A 17,708-nucleotide genomic window follows, 5' to 3' on the forward strand; every position below is an offset into this window, starting at 1 on the left:
GACACATCAAATAAGTCATGTATTGGTAGACTGATAAAAATACTATAAAAAGAAAATTGAAGGAACCTAACAATGAATGTAAGCTGATATAATAATCTTTTATTTCCAAAGAATCAGTGCTACAGTATACACTGTTTGTGACATCTTACAAAACATAACGACTATAGAAAGGAGAACTAGCTATACCTTAGTCCAAGTTCATGGCCACATTATAAACAAAGAATACCTCATCTTTATGCAACAAGTAGAGAATGTTATTTACTGTTTCTAAAGGTGTCTATATTACCAGAGAATAGATTTTGTTTTCAAACTCATGTTATTTTCTTTTTTGCTTTTTGGGTCACACCCGGCGATGCTCCGGGGTTACTCCTGGCTGTGCACTCAGGAATTATCCCTGGCGGTACTCAGGGGACCATATGGGATGCTGGGAACCAGGTTGGCTGCGTGCAAGGCAAATGCTCTACCCGCCTTGCTATCGCTCCAGCCCCTCATGTGTTATTTTCAATGAACAGGTTCTTACAAATATTTCTAAAAGGGAGTTTAAGGATGACTGGGGTCAAAAGTTAGAACTTCTAGGGAAGAAGGCTTAAAAACTTCTAAGAATCCTATTAACAGTACTATGCATCATGGTGCCTTAAGTTTTAAAATAAAGTTAAAAATACTTCAAAGCAAAAGACAACCACACGTGTTTAAAAAGTGCTTTTTAATTTTGAAACCAAAAGGATCATTGTTGATGTAATTTTTAAACTGAAGTCTTCATAATATGTGGTCTATACGCTTTAAGCAACATGATTAATGAAAGATGCAGAGCAATCTGTGTGGAAATTTACAATTAAGGTCTAAAGCCCTTCAAGTCTTTATATTATAAACTGGTAATAATTATCCAAAGTAAGACAACCTAATTCTGAAATTAAGTACAAGTGTTTGCACAATAGGGCAAGCTTCCAAGTCAGAAAGCAAACAAAATTTTTCAAAAATAAACATAAATGTAAACAGTTACAAAATATCAACATTTATAATCGTTTAGAGAATGGCTAGTCAAAGTATGACCCATTAACCATTTACAACCCACCCACAATGAAAGGAGTTTGTGACTTTATGTAAATGAAATGAATTACATCACTAATTCCACTCATTCAGCTGAACTTTTTGTAATAAGACTTCCTTGATAAAGGAAGATCTGCACTCTGGCACAAATATCTTATCTCATTACAGACTGAAGAACAGGTATTATTTATTTCTTTAAAGTGCCATTATAATTTTACTGTTCAGAATTAGATTAACGTAATTCACAGGGGGGGAGTAAAATGATTTATAATCACCATCTGCAATTATTTTTAATTCCATCTACCTAAGGATTGCATTAAAAATGCAAATTAAACTTTACAAACTTTCCACAAGCTACATGAATATTCCAAATGTGTAAATGTAGCTGACAAATTTATATAAACTATATAGTCACCTAGAATGGTTCTCCTGATTGCTATTTTGGTGAGATACTTCATTTGCTTTTGATAAATATTTGTTTTCAATCTTTGGAGAAAAAAATAGGATTTGTCATTTGCTATTATAAGGCCTCTAAATATTAGTTTGTTTTCACATACATTTGAGTCACTAAAAACAGTAACCCTTCTGAAAAAAATGGGTTTTATACAAATGGTTTGTGCAACCACTTAGCTGCCTTTTACAATAAAAATTGTTTAAGTGGCCAGGGAGATAGCACAGCGGCTCAGTCGAATGTCTTGCACGCATCCAGCCCTGGCACCGCATGATCTCCTGACATTGCTCAATGTAGCATTAGTGGCCCCGAGGATCCCAAAAACCATGTGGTGGCCCTGAAAGTCCCTGGCAACACATAGCCTGAGCAGCACTGCATCCTAAAATGCTGAAGCTACACTGAACCCCACATCCCTGTGAGTGCCTCTTGGGCAGACCCCAAAATTTTGGAGGGGGAAAGGTATGAAAATTTACAGTTCAGTGTAATCTATTAACTAGGGCAAAAATATAAACTAGATTATATATTTGTGCACAGTTTATAATTCCTGTGAGTAGAAGAAAGCAGGTATAAAATATTTTTTTAAGAATTAGCCTATAATTTGAAATTCAAATATTGAATTTTTTAGCATGACATTCCTCGGAAGATTTTTAAAGAATACAGTCTTACATAAAAGTAATTATTTTCTTACCATTAACTTAGTTCTACTTGCTTAATACTGAAGGCAGTAACAATGGACAATTAAAAAAAAAGTTTTAGATGTATAAGAACCCAATTTAGCTTTTGCAATGGCTAGTTTATTGAAATGTATATGATATATATGTATGTGTGTAAATATGTGTGATAAACATATATATACATATACACACATAAATATATATAAAATAAGAAAGCTCCTTTGGCACCTGAGTTGGATACAAGACATAGAGCAAAGAATCTCTACGAGACAGTAGCCTAACAACTGCATTTTATCTACTAATATGTATATACTTTATATATATGTGTGTATATATAAATATACACATATACACACATGCAAACATGTTTATGTAGAGATAACTTTTTCTTTAAAAAATGCTGAATACAAAAGGAATTCACCATTTTACCAAATAAAGTGACCTAACAGATATTTTAAAAATTTAGATACTGAGTTTATCAGAATTTTAGAAGTCAGAGTAACATAAAATTCCAAGGGAGAAACAAGTTTTTGTCAAAATAATTTAACCAGATTTGAGTAATTTTTTTATAAATAAGGTCATGAGGCTATAATATTAGCATAATATAACAGATTTTTTACAGACATCAAATGCAAAGTCTTCAAGGATTACCCCCCCCCAAAAAGGGGAAAATCTCCCCCATATTATGACTGAGCACAGCTAGCAGTTGTAGGGCAAACATTTTATTTTCTCTAGACCCTTGTATTGGTCCCAGCGAAAGTCCATTTGAGGCTACTCTACTTGGTCATATGCTGAGTCTTACCACAGTATTTTATGCAAGAACTTTAGAAGAGGTTGATGTCGTTTCATGATCACATCCACCTCTAGACTCTTCATTGTGTTAATGGTCCTGGTTGTGCCGTTTTTTATGTGGACTTTTTATGTCTCTCTAATGAGCTTGTTGCAGTCTAAAATTTAGAAGACATCTTAATATTCCTTAAGTTATCTAAGTCTGTCAGCATTTTCTTTTATACTTAATTAATAAACATGTCTGACTAAACTAGAGCACATTTAGTTTCAAAGTACCTTCTACTATTGAGATTTCAGAGGATAAAATCCTCTACACTGTATAATGTCCATTTTCCATACCTTTTAGATTTGAATTTTGTTGAGAGCAAAAAAAAATAAAGACAAGTTAAATAGTGACATGTCACTCTCATCTACTACGATTTATCGATTTATATAAAATAACCCTGATTAGGTTTTGAACTTTTGCTTTCCTTTGGTTAAACGATTTATCTCTTATAATAGATTATATATAAATGGAAATCTTATTCAGATTCAAAACACTTGTGATTTAAAAACATTTTCAAATCTCTTCGAACATATATAAAATAGTATATACTCTTGCTTAAACTTGGCACTGTTGTCTTAAAATTTGTCAAAATTGGCATGTGTAGGACTTGAGAAAACCTATTAAATTCCAATGTCATCATATTGCTTACACAAATGTTAATATGACAAATAATTTTTCTTGATATATGAAATATCTTGAAAAATCCACTTGAACTTGAATTCTTTCATTACATGTAAACTCGCATTTTTTTGTCATATAAATATTTTTTTTTGCTGAGTTGATCTCAGGATAGTAAATGAGTATTATGTGAGTAACTAGTAATTTAGCATTAAAATATTTCCCTAAATTCTTTTATGCAAAAGTGCATTTACAATATAAACATTCCATATATTAAGTTACAAACCACAATCTCGCACTGGAGTAGATTTCCACTCCAAATTCAGTCCAAATGGTCCAAATGAGTCAAAGAGGAAAGTGCTAACAGAGTAAATCTGACACAAGTTCGTGGGGACTGGGCAGCGAGTCATCGAAGCGGAATCTTTTAGAAACCATACTGCTCTCCTCTGGAATATTTTCTTTGTCTTCTCGATCAGTACACATTCCGTTACAAGACGGTCTGGACATCTTGTCTTCAGAAGCCCTTATTGTATGATCCTGTATCTGAGAAGAGCTGGAAGTTTCTTCAGGGTGAAACAAATTTCCAAAGTCCCACTGCTGCAGCCAAGAATGTGAAAGGCAGATTTCTGCTGTTGGTCTTTTCCTTTCAAGGGGTGGGGGGAGCAGGGGGAGAAACCAAGAAAAATTGAGAACTAAAAATCAAGTTCAATGTATAGCTGACTATATATATAAAAACACATACTCATAGTACAAAATCCAAACAGTATAGAAGAGAGTAGGAAAATAGGAATAAGAACAGTACTTTTTAATTTGGACATCTGCTGAAAATTTAACATGGAGCTCACCTATGAAAATATCTAATCCAAAAGCTCAGAATATGTGTCAGCTTCACAAAATTAAACAGTCTACGAGTTCGGGATGAAAATATATCTAAGCAATGTCATAAATTACCATTTATTTTTTGCTCCTGAGAGCAAAATTTGGAAAATAAATGTTACTCTTCAATGACATTTATTCAATATTTAAATTTAAATTTTTGTTTTCTGTTATGAAATAAATTTGGTCAAATAACAGTACTTCAGAATAAAGGAAAATAATTGCATTTCCATAACCTGAAGCTTACCACTACTACCCTTGTAACAAATATCCTGAGTCTTCATTTTTAAGTTAGTTCTTTCTGATTATTAAAAAAAAAAATAGGATGCTCATTATAAAAAAATTCTGAATCTAGGTTAAAGAGTTTATTCAAAAATGAAATTTGCTTATAATGAGAAAAACCTACAAAATTAATACTTTTTCTACTGAAAAAACAAAAATATTCAAAATATAGCCAGAAAGAGTTTGTTCAGACTTGTATTAAGCAATAAATGCAATAATAAACTAAACCTGTGTTTCCCTCCTTAAGCAAGGAAACTAAATCCTCCAGGAGATAAAGTAGTTGTCAGAGATAAAAGACCTGATTGGTAGCATCCTCAAGACCCTCAGCCCAAGTAACTAAATGATAATGCCTACATTATGCAGGCTGTTTTAAAGTGAAATGGAGCTGATTATGGAGGAAAGCAGCAGTTTTCTACTTATGCTTTGACATTGCTAATGAATGAGGTAAGAGTCCAAGTCAAAGTTTCAAGTCCCTTCTCCAGCAGATGGTCAAAGAAATCTGATGCTTAAATAATTGAAAATCAACAATTTGCACTTGTTATATGATTATAAGTAATTCACCATTAAGTCTTATTATAACCAGTCATGTGTATTGTAAATCTTCTAGTCCTAATTATTTGGAGGGATTTCAGGAAATACTATATCCAAGAAAAATAATAACCCAAATTCTTTTCTTTGTTTTAAAACACCCTGTTCCATACCTTAGGTTTTCAATGTCTACAAATTTTAGATTTGCTAATTATCTCTTCTATACTCTCTATTCCCATTCTATTTGAAACCTGATTATATACTTCTAATAATTTCATATGTTTTAGGATGTATCTTTCTTTTGTTTGCCTTTCTGCACCACACCTGGCGGTGGTTAATTACTCTTGGTTCTTTGCTCAGGGATCATTCCTGGCCATGCTTGGGGACCTTACGTGGTGCTGGGGATCAGTGTTGACAGCATGCAAGGCAAATGGACTAACTCCTGTACCATCTTTCTGACCTCAAGATGTATCTTTCTTAGGTAAATATATGTTACCTAGTTAAATATATGTTACCTATTTTGCAATAGTATTCAAACAAATAAATACTACTTACTCTGGGTTTTTTACTAGAAGACTCTGGATAAAGTCTGTAGCCAGCTGTGAAACTGAGGAAAAAGTTTCTTCTGAATAATCAACATTAACTTGAGAAATGTTTAGGTATGTTTCTTGATTATCTTCTCCCACAAATGGGGATGAATGAGTTAACAACATATATGCTATGACACCAACATTCCTAAAAAAACAGGAGAAGTGTTAAAATGTACAAAACTCTTAAATAAGTAATTTAAACAAAACTGGTACTCTGTATATCTTTGTGCTTAAAACTTGTACAGATAAAGTACAGGTGCGTGCAATTTGCTTTTATGTTCCTATGCTATTAAAACTACGTGTTTTAGTCTGCCTCTCAAAAAAGGATGAGAGGAAAGCATATGGACAGTGGATGACAAATTATGTAGTAAACATATAATTATTTTACTTATTCCTTGTCCTTCACACGGACACTTATAATTGAATACATGAGCCTTTTTCAAAAGGTGTCCAATGGCACAGTAATGATCAATGGAACTAAAACAGGATTTCTGTGCAAGAATCACCAACTTTGGCAAAGGACAAAGTTGTACGTGCAGAGACTCTTTCTTATTGCAATACAGCAAAAGTTTTCAAAGCTTTAAATATGTTCATAACAAGTCTGGTACAGCAGAGCCAGGAAAAAAATCGCAACATCTAACATATCTCATGCCCACCTGCTATGCCCCAACTTCTCCCCCCATTTACTTTTCCTTGGGCATTCCTTTAACAGTTCCATGGAACACGGACAATAAGAATAAATCCTTTACTTGACCTCTGGAGTTAGTTCTCTGCTGTGTTTCCAAGTAAAGATCCAGTATCCATTCCAGTTCTACTGCCTATGATATTCTCTGTGCTACCTACAAAAAACTTGCAATATCCTAGCGATGAATCTTTATGACAGTGCTTCACAGCACTACAACTATTTTGGTTCTTTTATTAGACCAAGTCTTCATCCAAAACCATAATTACTTAAAAAGAATGAACAGATACATGTCTTCCTTTAATGTAGGAGGGGTACTTTTTAAGTTTGGGAACTTGAGTTTTTTTTTAATTCTTTAATTTTTTATTAGTGAATCACCATGAGGTACAGTTATAAGCTTACGAACTTTTGTGTTTGCATTTCAGTCACACAATGATTGTTTACCCATCCCTCCACTAGTGCCCATTCTCCTCCACCAATGTTCCCAGTTTCCCTCCCACCCCCCCATCCCCCACCACCCCATCCTGCCTCTATGGCAGGGCATTCCCTTTTGTTCTCTCTCCTTTTGGGTGTTGTGGTTTGCAATAGAGATATTGAGTGGCCATTGTGTTTGGAAAACAGTATGGATGATTCTCAAAAAATTAGAAATTGAGCTCCCACTTGACCCAGCAATACCACTCCTAGGAATATATCCTGGAGAGGCAAAAAAAGTATAGTGGAAATGATATCTGCACTTGTATGTTCATTGCAGCACTGTTTACAATAGCCAAAATCTGAAAAAAATTCAAGTGCCCAAGAACAGATGAGTGGTTAAAGAAACTTTGGTACATCTACACAATGGAATACTATGCAACTATTAGAAAACATGAAGTCATAAAATCTGCATATAAGTGGATCAACATGGAAAGTATCATGTGAAGTGAAATGAGTCAGAAGGAGAGGGACAGACATAGAAAGATTGCACTCATCTGTAGAATGACCTTTAAAGGACACATTATTATTTACATTTGGAAACAAAGGAAACTACCAAGCTTTGTGCTCTTTTTCAATTTTGGGGCCACATCTAGCAGTGCTCAGGGGCCACTTTTGGCTCTGTGTCACTCCTGGCAGCACTCAGGGGACCAGGTGTTGAAAGGAGTTGAACCCAGGCCTTCAGCATGCAAAGCGTGTGTTCAGCCTACTGAGCTCTATCTCTTATATACTACCCAACTTTTAATGAAGGCGTTCAGATAACAAAAATCTTACCACATATCTGTTGCTGTGGTAATAGGATCATAGTTTAAGATTTCTGGAGCTGAAACAGAAAATAAAATTAAAATTCAATATTGACAAATTTAAAAACATGAGTATCTTTACATTAAAACTTGATTTAATTTTAAAGAACAAAATATATAAGATCAATATAAATTTAGCATCCTTTTCATTATCCACAACTTGATTTTTAAGCAATATGTTAACCGAATTATGTAACTGGAAGGTTCAAAATGTAAATAGCACTTTTTAAGTAACTGGTAATTATGAATTTATTTTTATTCATTAAGATTAATCTCACTAGGTAAAAAACTATGAAGAGGGAAAACAGAAAATAAATCATGTAAATTTTAGTTTTATTAACTGTACTAGGAATTTATTTGCATTATTTTATTAGATTACTAGTTTTTATTTAGAGTGATGTATTTCCTTTATACACTTTAGATTTACAAATAGGTTATATATTTAGATTTACAAATAGATTATATATCACTATTAAATAATAGAACATTTAATTTCCTAAACAGTTTCTTACTATGCCTCCCCTGATGGTATTTTCATTTATTTATTTATTTGCTTTTTGGGTCACACCCAGTGTTGCCCAGGGGTTACTCCTGGCTCTGCACTCAGGAATTACATCAGGCAGTGCTCAGGGGAATATGGGATGCTGGAAACCGAACCCAGGTCGGCAGCGTAAGGCAAACGCCCTCCCCACTGTGCTATTGCTCCAACTCCTTGCCAACATTTTTAATGTACAAAACGCATTTTCTATCCTTCCTAAAAATTATCATAGAGTTCAGGTTAGTAGACTATAAGCTGGGATTTAAAATTCAAGATTTTCTTGTATTTCAAAATTTCTCTAAAGAGAAATTATCTCCTAAAATGTAACATTTTTGTTACAACTTTATATATACGCAGCCTTCAAAACACCAACTTACCATCTTTCCATAATTATGAGTTAACTAAAATGATAAATTTTTAAAAAATAGGATACTCTTACCCATGATAAGCTTTTAAAAGTTAGTAACTTAGTAATTTTCATTGCTTTTAATTTCGGGGAATGACAGCTATCTGAATAGCATCTTTTTCTGTTAGGTGCAGCTTTTCAGTGCTTGTATGGGATTACGATACAAGCAATAACACAAAAATGATAATAGTCTATTACCATAAAAAATACCTTAAATACAAACATATGCTGTTTCTTATAACTTACACACCTTTCATCTGCATGATCTAATCAGTAGGTTTCATAAAATATTCCTACATTATCTAATTTGATTCTTTTGGATACTCCTCTTTATTCTTTTTATAACCCTAGATAAAACTTTACTTTTTAAAAGCAGCAGCAACACAACCAATAGCAAGGATTCCTGCTAACAATTCCTGCAAAATCAAAGATATTTGTATGTAATCAACTTTGGACTTGGGACCCAGAAAGCAGCAGTGACATTTAATAACTCAGCGTCAAAGACAATCAGGGGTACTAGATCACATTCAGTTTTCCTATTTTTCCATTTTCTTCTGTTTCCTAACTCAAGATTAACCTGTACTTAAGTGAACAAAGTTTTTACACAAACACCAAACACTAAAGGGTTTTTGTTTCTGTTTTTTGTTTGAGTTGGGGAGGGGAGCCTCTGAAGCAGTGCTTAGGAGCCTGAGGGCCCCAAGTGCAATTCTCGGCCAACTGGACCATGCATTAAGGCAAGGGCCTGAGGTTCTGATGCTGCTGCTCAGGCCCTGCGGTGCTGGAGATACCCCGCCACCCTGCAGTGCTGAGAACCCAGCAATTCTTGGGGCCTCCAGGCCTGCACCCAGCGATGGGTCCACTCACTGGCACCAGACTGCGCCAGGAATTGAACCTGCCTTAGGTACATTCTGGCCCTTAAACATTAAACTTGTGAATTTATGTTGAATGTTCTATAAATTGATGAGAATGGATCAATAATTCAATGTATTGCATTAGAATAACTGAACCAAATATATTCTGGAATTACTCTAAAGCTTTATAGATGTTTCAGTTAATAACTTTCAAAATGGTCTAGAAATAAAATAAAATGCTTACCTAGGTACTCCGGAGTTCCCATGATTTCCCGAAGTTCATAAGCATTTTCTACTTTCCGAGACATTCCAAAATCAACAATTTTTATGTCCCCAAGAGGATATATGCTGCTCAATAATATATTCTGAGGCTAAATAAAGCACAACAGTATAATTAATACCAACAATAAAATAATACAAGTATCACATTAGGGGCAAATAAGTCAAATCTATTGCTTAGCTATTGTTTTCTCATTCACCAAGCATTTACAGAATTGCTACTGAAGATCTACATATGCAACTATAGTCAAGTAAAGTAAGTACTCAAACAGAATTCTTGGTTTGGAGAAAAAGAAGTTAGATGGATACATTGATAGATTGGCTGGTTAGTTATGATAGAGAGTAGCGTTAATAAAACCAAGAGAATTTAATTCTGCCATTATAATATCAAGAAGTCTTTGCAATAGAGATGATGCTTTAAGCTGACAAGAAACTAATCAGCAAATGCCAGCTAAAACATTATTCTGGGGAACAGCATAAAAGAACATATGAAAGAAGAAAAACCACACACTTCCAGGAACAGAGAATGGTTCACTATGATGTAATGGTTCTGGGACAGTTTCAAGACTTAAGCTTAGGTAGAGGCATGTCAGGCTGTACCAAAGTCTGAAGTTTGGGTCCTTTATGATCTAGAACTACATGTGGCTTTGCTTTACTACTGCAGACTTGTTTTAAAAGTCCGTTGACACTGTCATATCCCATATGCTAGTCAAGATGCTGCTTCCCAAGTCTACGAGAATGAGAATAGCAAGTCTTTTAACTTAGGGAATATCCTGTGCATTATTGGTTGTAGAGACTTTTATAGAAGATGTTATGATTATTAGCTTTGATATCAACTGCAGGCTTAAGGCCCAGTTTTTGTCATCCCTGACTTCGAGAGCTGTATGATGCTACATAATAGACTTTGTTTTAGCAGAAAAAGACCCAGGAGAAAGTCAACTCGAAGCTGATTATCCTATATTTACCACTGCTACTTTTCTAGTATCTTATCAGTACAGGCCATGGCGGAGGGGCCATGTGGGTGAGGCCTTTCCTCCTCCATGGTGGAGTGGGGTGGAGCGGGACAGACAGACAAAAGGAGAGATTATATTTTTCTTCTGAAAGAAAAAAAGACAAAGAGAAAAAGACTGTAAGCTTAGTTTGATATTTGTAAATTTTTCAGTTTTCTCATGACATCAAAGGGCATGTAATCTGCAGTTGAAAAATGACTTGAAATGCAGGAGACTGATCTGGGATAGAAGAAGAGATGTGACATTGATTACTATTAAAGAAGGTGGTCAAGGACAAAAGATCATGCAGAGAGACCAAAAAAAGAACAAAGATAGATATTAGTTCAGATTTAAGGTCTTTGGGAGGCTATAGAGAGAAGATAAAAGACGATTAATAAGAGACTGCAGTGGTTTTCAAGGCTTACGTTAAGTGTCTGATGATATGACTGAAAGAGGGAACTGAGAGGGTGGAGGGCTGGAGAGACTAAAACATTAAAACCTTGAGAGAAAGATGAATGTAGCAAAAGAAATTTATCTTCAGAGATGCATGTCAGAAGTGATCATTTTATTTTAGAGGGAGAGAGTTTTACAAGATGAGGAATAGGATGAGGTTGTAAGAGTGGGATCGAGTGGAATGACTGTAGGATTAAACGTATAAGACTGATGGCTTTTAAGAGTCCAGTGATTAATTTGAACTGTTCATACATACAGTTTTCTCCTCCCTACTAATTCTAAATGATGCGCATGGAGCACAGAGGTAAACAGAACACCCCCAGTGTGACCAGCTAGCAATTAAGCCTCCAAGAACAGAGAAGGAATGGGGCCATATTACTTAAAGTCACATGCTATATTACCTTCAAATCAAGGTGTACAATGTTATTCTGATGCAGATAACAAATTCCTTCAAGTATTTGTTTAATGAGTCTGATAATGTCATTTTCAGAGATCATTTCGGCCACCTCAGGTAAACACAAGTTGAAAATTTCTCCACCTGCAGCACTGGAATAAATTCAAATAATACAAACTTAAAAATCATTGACCTTGACCGGGAAAATAACTTAACAGGCTGAGAGCATGGTTTGCATCAGGAGGTCAGTAGCAATGCATTGTCCTACAGCACTACCATGAGGGAACCCCAAGCACAAAGGGGGGAGTAGTCCCTGAGCACTGCTTGATGTGAACTAAAAACAAAAAACTCTTGACCTAAAATGAGAACTTTAAAGTAGTTAATGCCTATTAAGTAAAAGACATACATCTAAATTGTAATATGTTTATATATATAGTCACAATACAAACATCTAAGGATTTAGGCAGGGAAGTTAAATATATGAGATGGAAAAAAATCTTTATGGAATAAAACAAAGACATTCTGGGTATTAATACTGGAACAATTATATAATGTTAAATTATTTTATTTTATTTTAGTCTGTATCAACAGTTAATAGAAATAACTGGAAAAATGAGAACTACTTTATGCTTTTTATTTATATGAAGATATAATGTTTTCTGATCTAATAATTATGTAAGCTGGATGAATAATACCATTTATGATGAAAAAAGCAAGTATGAAAATGTCTCACTACTTGGAGTTACACAGTAGACAGATGACAAGAATCTGACTTTGAAGAATATACATTCTTAACTTATATCCTACAGCATTGTATGCTTGGGACCAGAATTCAAAACCTAATTTTTAAAAGAATATTGATAATTGTAAAGTGGAAAATTCCAAGGTTTGGAATAAAATTATCTACACTTGATTTTAGCCAAAAGGCCAAGAAGCAATTGGAATAAAATTATCTAAACTTAAGCCCTGAAGATACTGTTTATAGCACTCAGGCTTATGGTCAGTCAGACACTTGAGGTTCTCCATCAAAGGTATCACTAAACTTGATAGATTTTTTTTCTTTTTTTTTTTTCTTTTTGGGTCACACCCAGCGATGCTCAGGGGTTACTCCTGGCTTTGCACTCAGGAATTACTCCTGGCGGTGCTTGGGGGACCATATGGGATGCCGGGGATCGAACCCGGGTCGGCCGCGTGCAAGGCAAACGCCCTACCCGCTGTGCTATCGCTCCGGCCCCTAAACTTGATAGATTTTTGACTTGGGGTACAAAAATATAAGTAATATTTGTCCAATTTATCAAGCAAACACTATGTAAAAAAACTAAGAATTATGCATGACTATATAAAGTACATTTGGAAGTATCTCAGGTAAAACAAACTAGTGATAAAACGGGAAGTCACTATAGAAAACACTGTTAGTTTAACTCCTCATTCATTATTGCATCAACAACACTGAGACTAGTGTCTAGAATGCAGAAGGTGGTGAGTTTATGTAAGTGAATGAATGACGGACAAGACAGTATTCAGAACAATTGAAAATAAGAAACAGAGGTCTTGGTGATGGTTCAGAGGAAGCATGTCATAGCTTCAAGAGCCACGAGAAGAAAATAATCAGTGGTCATCTCAAATTTGCAAGTTACAGAAGTGACCATCCACACTACTGATGTAATTAGTATGCAATCAGACCATCTTTTCAGAGTACAATGTTCAGAAGCCACAAGGACTTGCTATTTTATACTTCCAGTATTCAGGAAATGACTTGTGCAATGGCTAAAAATTCCAATTGCACATACATCACACTTTAGCCCACTCAACTCTAAAAGTCCCAGAAAATTCTAAGAAATTAAGTATAATAGCTGTCATGTCTCTCAAGATTTAATGGTAAGTACAATCTGAATATAAAAAGTTTAGTTGGCTAAAAAATTTCTAGCAGTGAACTCTAACAGAATGCATTGGAATGCATTACAACATTTCACATTCATCTAAAACAATTTTTTATGAAGAGTTACTTTAAGACAACCAGTCTTAAAAGTAACTCTTAAACCTCAGGCAGTCCCTAGGTTTGCCTGATAGCCCTGCTGCAGATATCCTGAGGAAAACAAGCCTCTAACCGGCCAGCCTCAAGTGACACCTTTATCCTTTTTCCTTCTACTGAGATTGCTTTCAGTGGAATGAATTCTCTAGAAACAGAAAGTAGTTTTAATATATTCCTGCAAAACAAAATTACTACACCTAAAATTACTAATGCAATGATAAGTATTTTTTAGAAAAAAGATGATAATTGTAATCGTACAGTGACTTATTTGTTAGGTGCTTTATAAACTCTGTACTACTTTCAAAATTTAAAACAGAATACAAAAAGGGGGAAAAACAAACAAACAACTGAGAATAGGTATAAACCAATTCCTATAAGATCTAAAAGCTAGAACAGGTTGCTTGTAGAAACCTATTGAGATCACATGCCTGGGAAGCATCTGGCTCTCATCTGTTTACTATCTTCAAACATAACGATACATAATGAATAAAGATACCTGGGTTGCAGTGATATTTAAGTTAGACAAGCCATATAAGGTACAGAGGACAAAAGATATTTGAAGGATCAAGGCATATTACAGTTATAATAGTGTCACATTTTAAATATTCAATAAATATTAGCTATTTTGTGATATTAATTAATAACAAATACTAAATACAAATGTACATAACATCCACTTTCTGAATCTGGGGCTTCTTATTAGACTTTTAGTTTGTAAGCAATTTTACTAAACATTTCTTAAAAACTTTTCTGTCTATGCTTAGTAGTTCACAGGGCTTATTCCTAGCTTTGTGCTCAAGGATCATTCCTGACAGTGCTCAGGGGACCATAGGCAGTAAGAGTTCAAACTGAGGTCAGGGGACCAGAGTGACAATAAAACAGGTAGGGTGCTAGCCTTCCATGTGGCTGAGTGGTCTCAATCCCTGGCATCACATATGATCCCCCAAGCTCTCCAGTAACGATCCCTAAATAAAGAGCCAGGAATAAGTCTCGAATACCACCAGGTGTGGCCCCAAAACAAAAACAAAACAAAACAAAACTGACATCATCCGCATGCAAGGCAAGTACCTAATTCCTATATTATCTCTCTGGTCCTTGAAGGCAATTTTAAACTTCTTTGCTCAATTAAAATTCATTTTTAGAAATACATTGTACATGGAAGACTATACACATTTCAGCCATTTTTTATGGAATTAGGACTTAAGCTCAGGGTCTCACACATGGCAGGTGCTCTACTGCTGAGCTACGTAACTGGTTCCCTCAATATAAGCTTTAAAAAAGATTAAAATAGTATTTTCTGTTATATATAGATAACAGTGATCACAGCCAGTTTAAAAAGGTTCATATGCAGGGCCAGAGTGATAAGACAGTGGGAGGGCATCTGCCTTGCACGCAGCCAACCCGGGCTCAATCCCCAGCATCCCATATGGTTCCCAGAGCACCTCTGGGAGTAATTCCTGAGTGCAGAGTCAGGAGTAACTCCTGAGCATCACTGGGTATGAGCCAGAAAAGCAAAAAAAAAAAAAAAAAAAAATCCTTAAAAAATTCATATGCACAGACAAAAATAATACATTTAAAATATAGTAACATACGGTAAGCACATTTTACATATAGTTTCTATTTCTCTACTTTAAAAAAATAATGAACAGAAGTTAAATTTGTAGTCTCAAAATATTGAAGGTGTTTTAAAAAAATCTGATTACAAAAATCTGATTTAAAAAAATCTGATTCAATAACAAGATGAAACAAAATGTTAAAACTATGAGCCAATTGGTCTTTAATCTTTTAGTTAGGCAAGCTGTCCAAGAAACTTGTAGAATTGCCATTTTCCCACAAAACAAGTGACATAGGTGGAGCAATGGGAAATGGAAAATTAGAAAGATTGAAGACGAAGGAAAGAACAGATAACACAAGAAGCAGAATGCAGAGGTTAGCAAAAACTAGAAGCAGTAACTAACCGAAAAACAGGTTTTTTACAATTCATCAAGAGTAGAAACAAGAAACAATACAGATGTATAGTCAGAAAGACACTAAATAGCATCATTGCACCGGAAGGTATATTCCGCTATTTCAACTACTTCTACTGGATGACCTTACCCCTGGAATGACATGAACCAATAAACTTAGAAATATTATTTGTGTCCACATATATATATTGGTGCGTGTTTAACATGATAGGATGGTAACAATGTCACATAAAACTGTTTAATATACAAATTCTATTCTACATATGCATAGATATGAATATGTGCTATTTATATATATCTAATCTAGATTTTTATATGTATTTTATAGCCTTCTGAAGCACAGTTTAAAAACATATAAAAAAGGCACATTTTGTTTTGGAATCACCCATATCCTTAACTGGAATATTTGATTCCTTTTTTTTTCACTTTTCTTTCTCTCTTCTCTCTCATATTTTCTTTTTTCTCTTAAATTTTCTAACTTCACAAAAAAATTAGTAGGAAGCAGAGAACATCTTTAAAATTCCCTCTACTTAATAAAAGTAAATGTAACAATCACTGCATCACTGTCATCCCTTATTCATTGATTTACTCAAGTGGGCACCAGTAACGTCTCTATAACACTCAGCCCTGAGATTTTAGCAGCCTCTCCTTACTCATCTTTCCCAATGATTGGAGGCTCTTCCAGGGTGAGGGGAATGAGACCTATCATTACTGTTTTTGGCATATCAAATATGCCACGGGTAGCTTGCCAGGCTCTGCCGTGCGGTCGAGATACTCTCGGTAGCTTGTCGGGCTCTCCGAGAGGTATGTATATATCTTTTATTGTATTTGGGGATATGAATACGCCATAGGGAGCTTGCAAGTCTCTCCTGTGTGGGCAATAGACTCTTGGTAGCTTGTCAGGTTCTCCAAGACGGCGAACAAAGCTATTAGATGTCTAACAAGGCTATTAAATGTAACAATACAAAATTAAAATGAGTATTTTCATATCCAAAATGATGGATTTGAGTACTAAGTCAATCTAGATTTTCAGTAAAGTAACACCTCCTTTATCTATAAAATATATTCATAGAGTTGTGAGATACCATAATAAATAATTTTAGATTATTTTTAATGCTCAAAAGAAAGTTATTTTAACTATTCTAAATAAAAGTACTATAAAATTTTATTTCTGTGCTAAGGAGAAACCAAATACATGAAATTTGAAAATGTAAAATATTAGTCTTAGATTTTTTTCCCATCTTTAGGACATACTAAGAGTGAACATTGTCTCCCAATTTGAAGGATTACTTTAACAATAAATGAGAATATAGGAAAAGAACTTATCATAGACCTCACCATATACAGTAAATGCCCAATATATATTGCTATTGAAATTGTTATGATTAGCTTAAAACATACTGTTTAGATAGTCATTTGAGCTCACTCTAAAAGGAGACACTTTCTATTCTTCATGTTTTTCTACAGTCCCTGTTCTTTCTTCCAGGGTTCATAAGTTTTTCTCAGAGATATTTAACAGGCACAGGTTGGATGATAGTCCAGCAGGGAGTCATCTGTGCATGGTCTACGTACACTCAATCCTCAGCACCACATATAATACTTCAGAAACAACGAGCAAGTCCAGCTTCTATATCTTGGTTTCTAAATACCACTCACTATTAAAAGAACCAGAACTTTTTTTGAGAGACAGCTGGTAACAGGGAAGAAAAATATTCAAGGCTACTCTGGAAATTTTTGTGTGACATAAAGCAAAAATCCACAAACAGTAGTAAGATCACAACAAAAAGGAGGCAGGAAGTAACATGAAATGGCACCCTGGATAAATTCAGGATAATGAATAGAAATTACTGCAATGCATTAATTAAAAAAAAATTAATCCAGTGATACTTTAAAAGGAGAAGGGAAAGGCAGTTCTTATAGAAGAATGACAGCTTAGGGCCAG

At 34.6% G+C, this 17,708-nt stretch overlaps 1 protein-coding gene across 1 annotated transcript in view; it reads right to left on the minus strand.

Annotated features, from left to right (window-relative positions):
* Window positions 1-684: 684 nt before the first annotated feature.
* Window positions 685-17,708, minus strand: part of STK17B (serine/threonine kinase 17b) — a 35,145-nt gene continuing 18,121 nt past the window's right edge. The window contains exons 4-8 of the mRNA XM_004601236.2: window positions 11,775-11,919; window positions 9,897-10,023; window positions 7,829-7,877; window positions 5,867-6,046; window positions 685-4,268 (exon numbers count right to left, since the gene is read on the minus strand). Of these exons, the coding sequence (XP_004601293.1) occupies window positions 3,986-4,268; window positions 5,867-6,046; window positions 7,829-7,877; window positions 9,897-10,023; window positions 11,775-11,919 (784 nt within the window). The 3' untranslated portion in view covers window positions 685-3,985. The remainder of the gene's footprint in view (window positions 4,269-5,866; window positions 6,047-7,828; window positions 7,878-9,896; window positions 10,024-11,774; window positions 11,920-17,708) is intronic.

Source organism: Sorex araneus, chromosome X (genome assembly GCF_027595985.1).
Source record: "Sorex araneus isolate mSorAra2 chromosome X, mSorAra2.pri, whole genome shotgun sequence".
Classification (NCBI taxonomy): domain Eukaryota; kingdom Metazoa; phylum Chordata; class Mammalia; order Eulipotyphla; family Soricidae; genus Sorex; species Sorex araneus.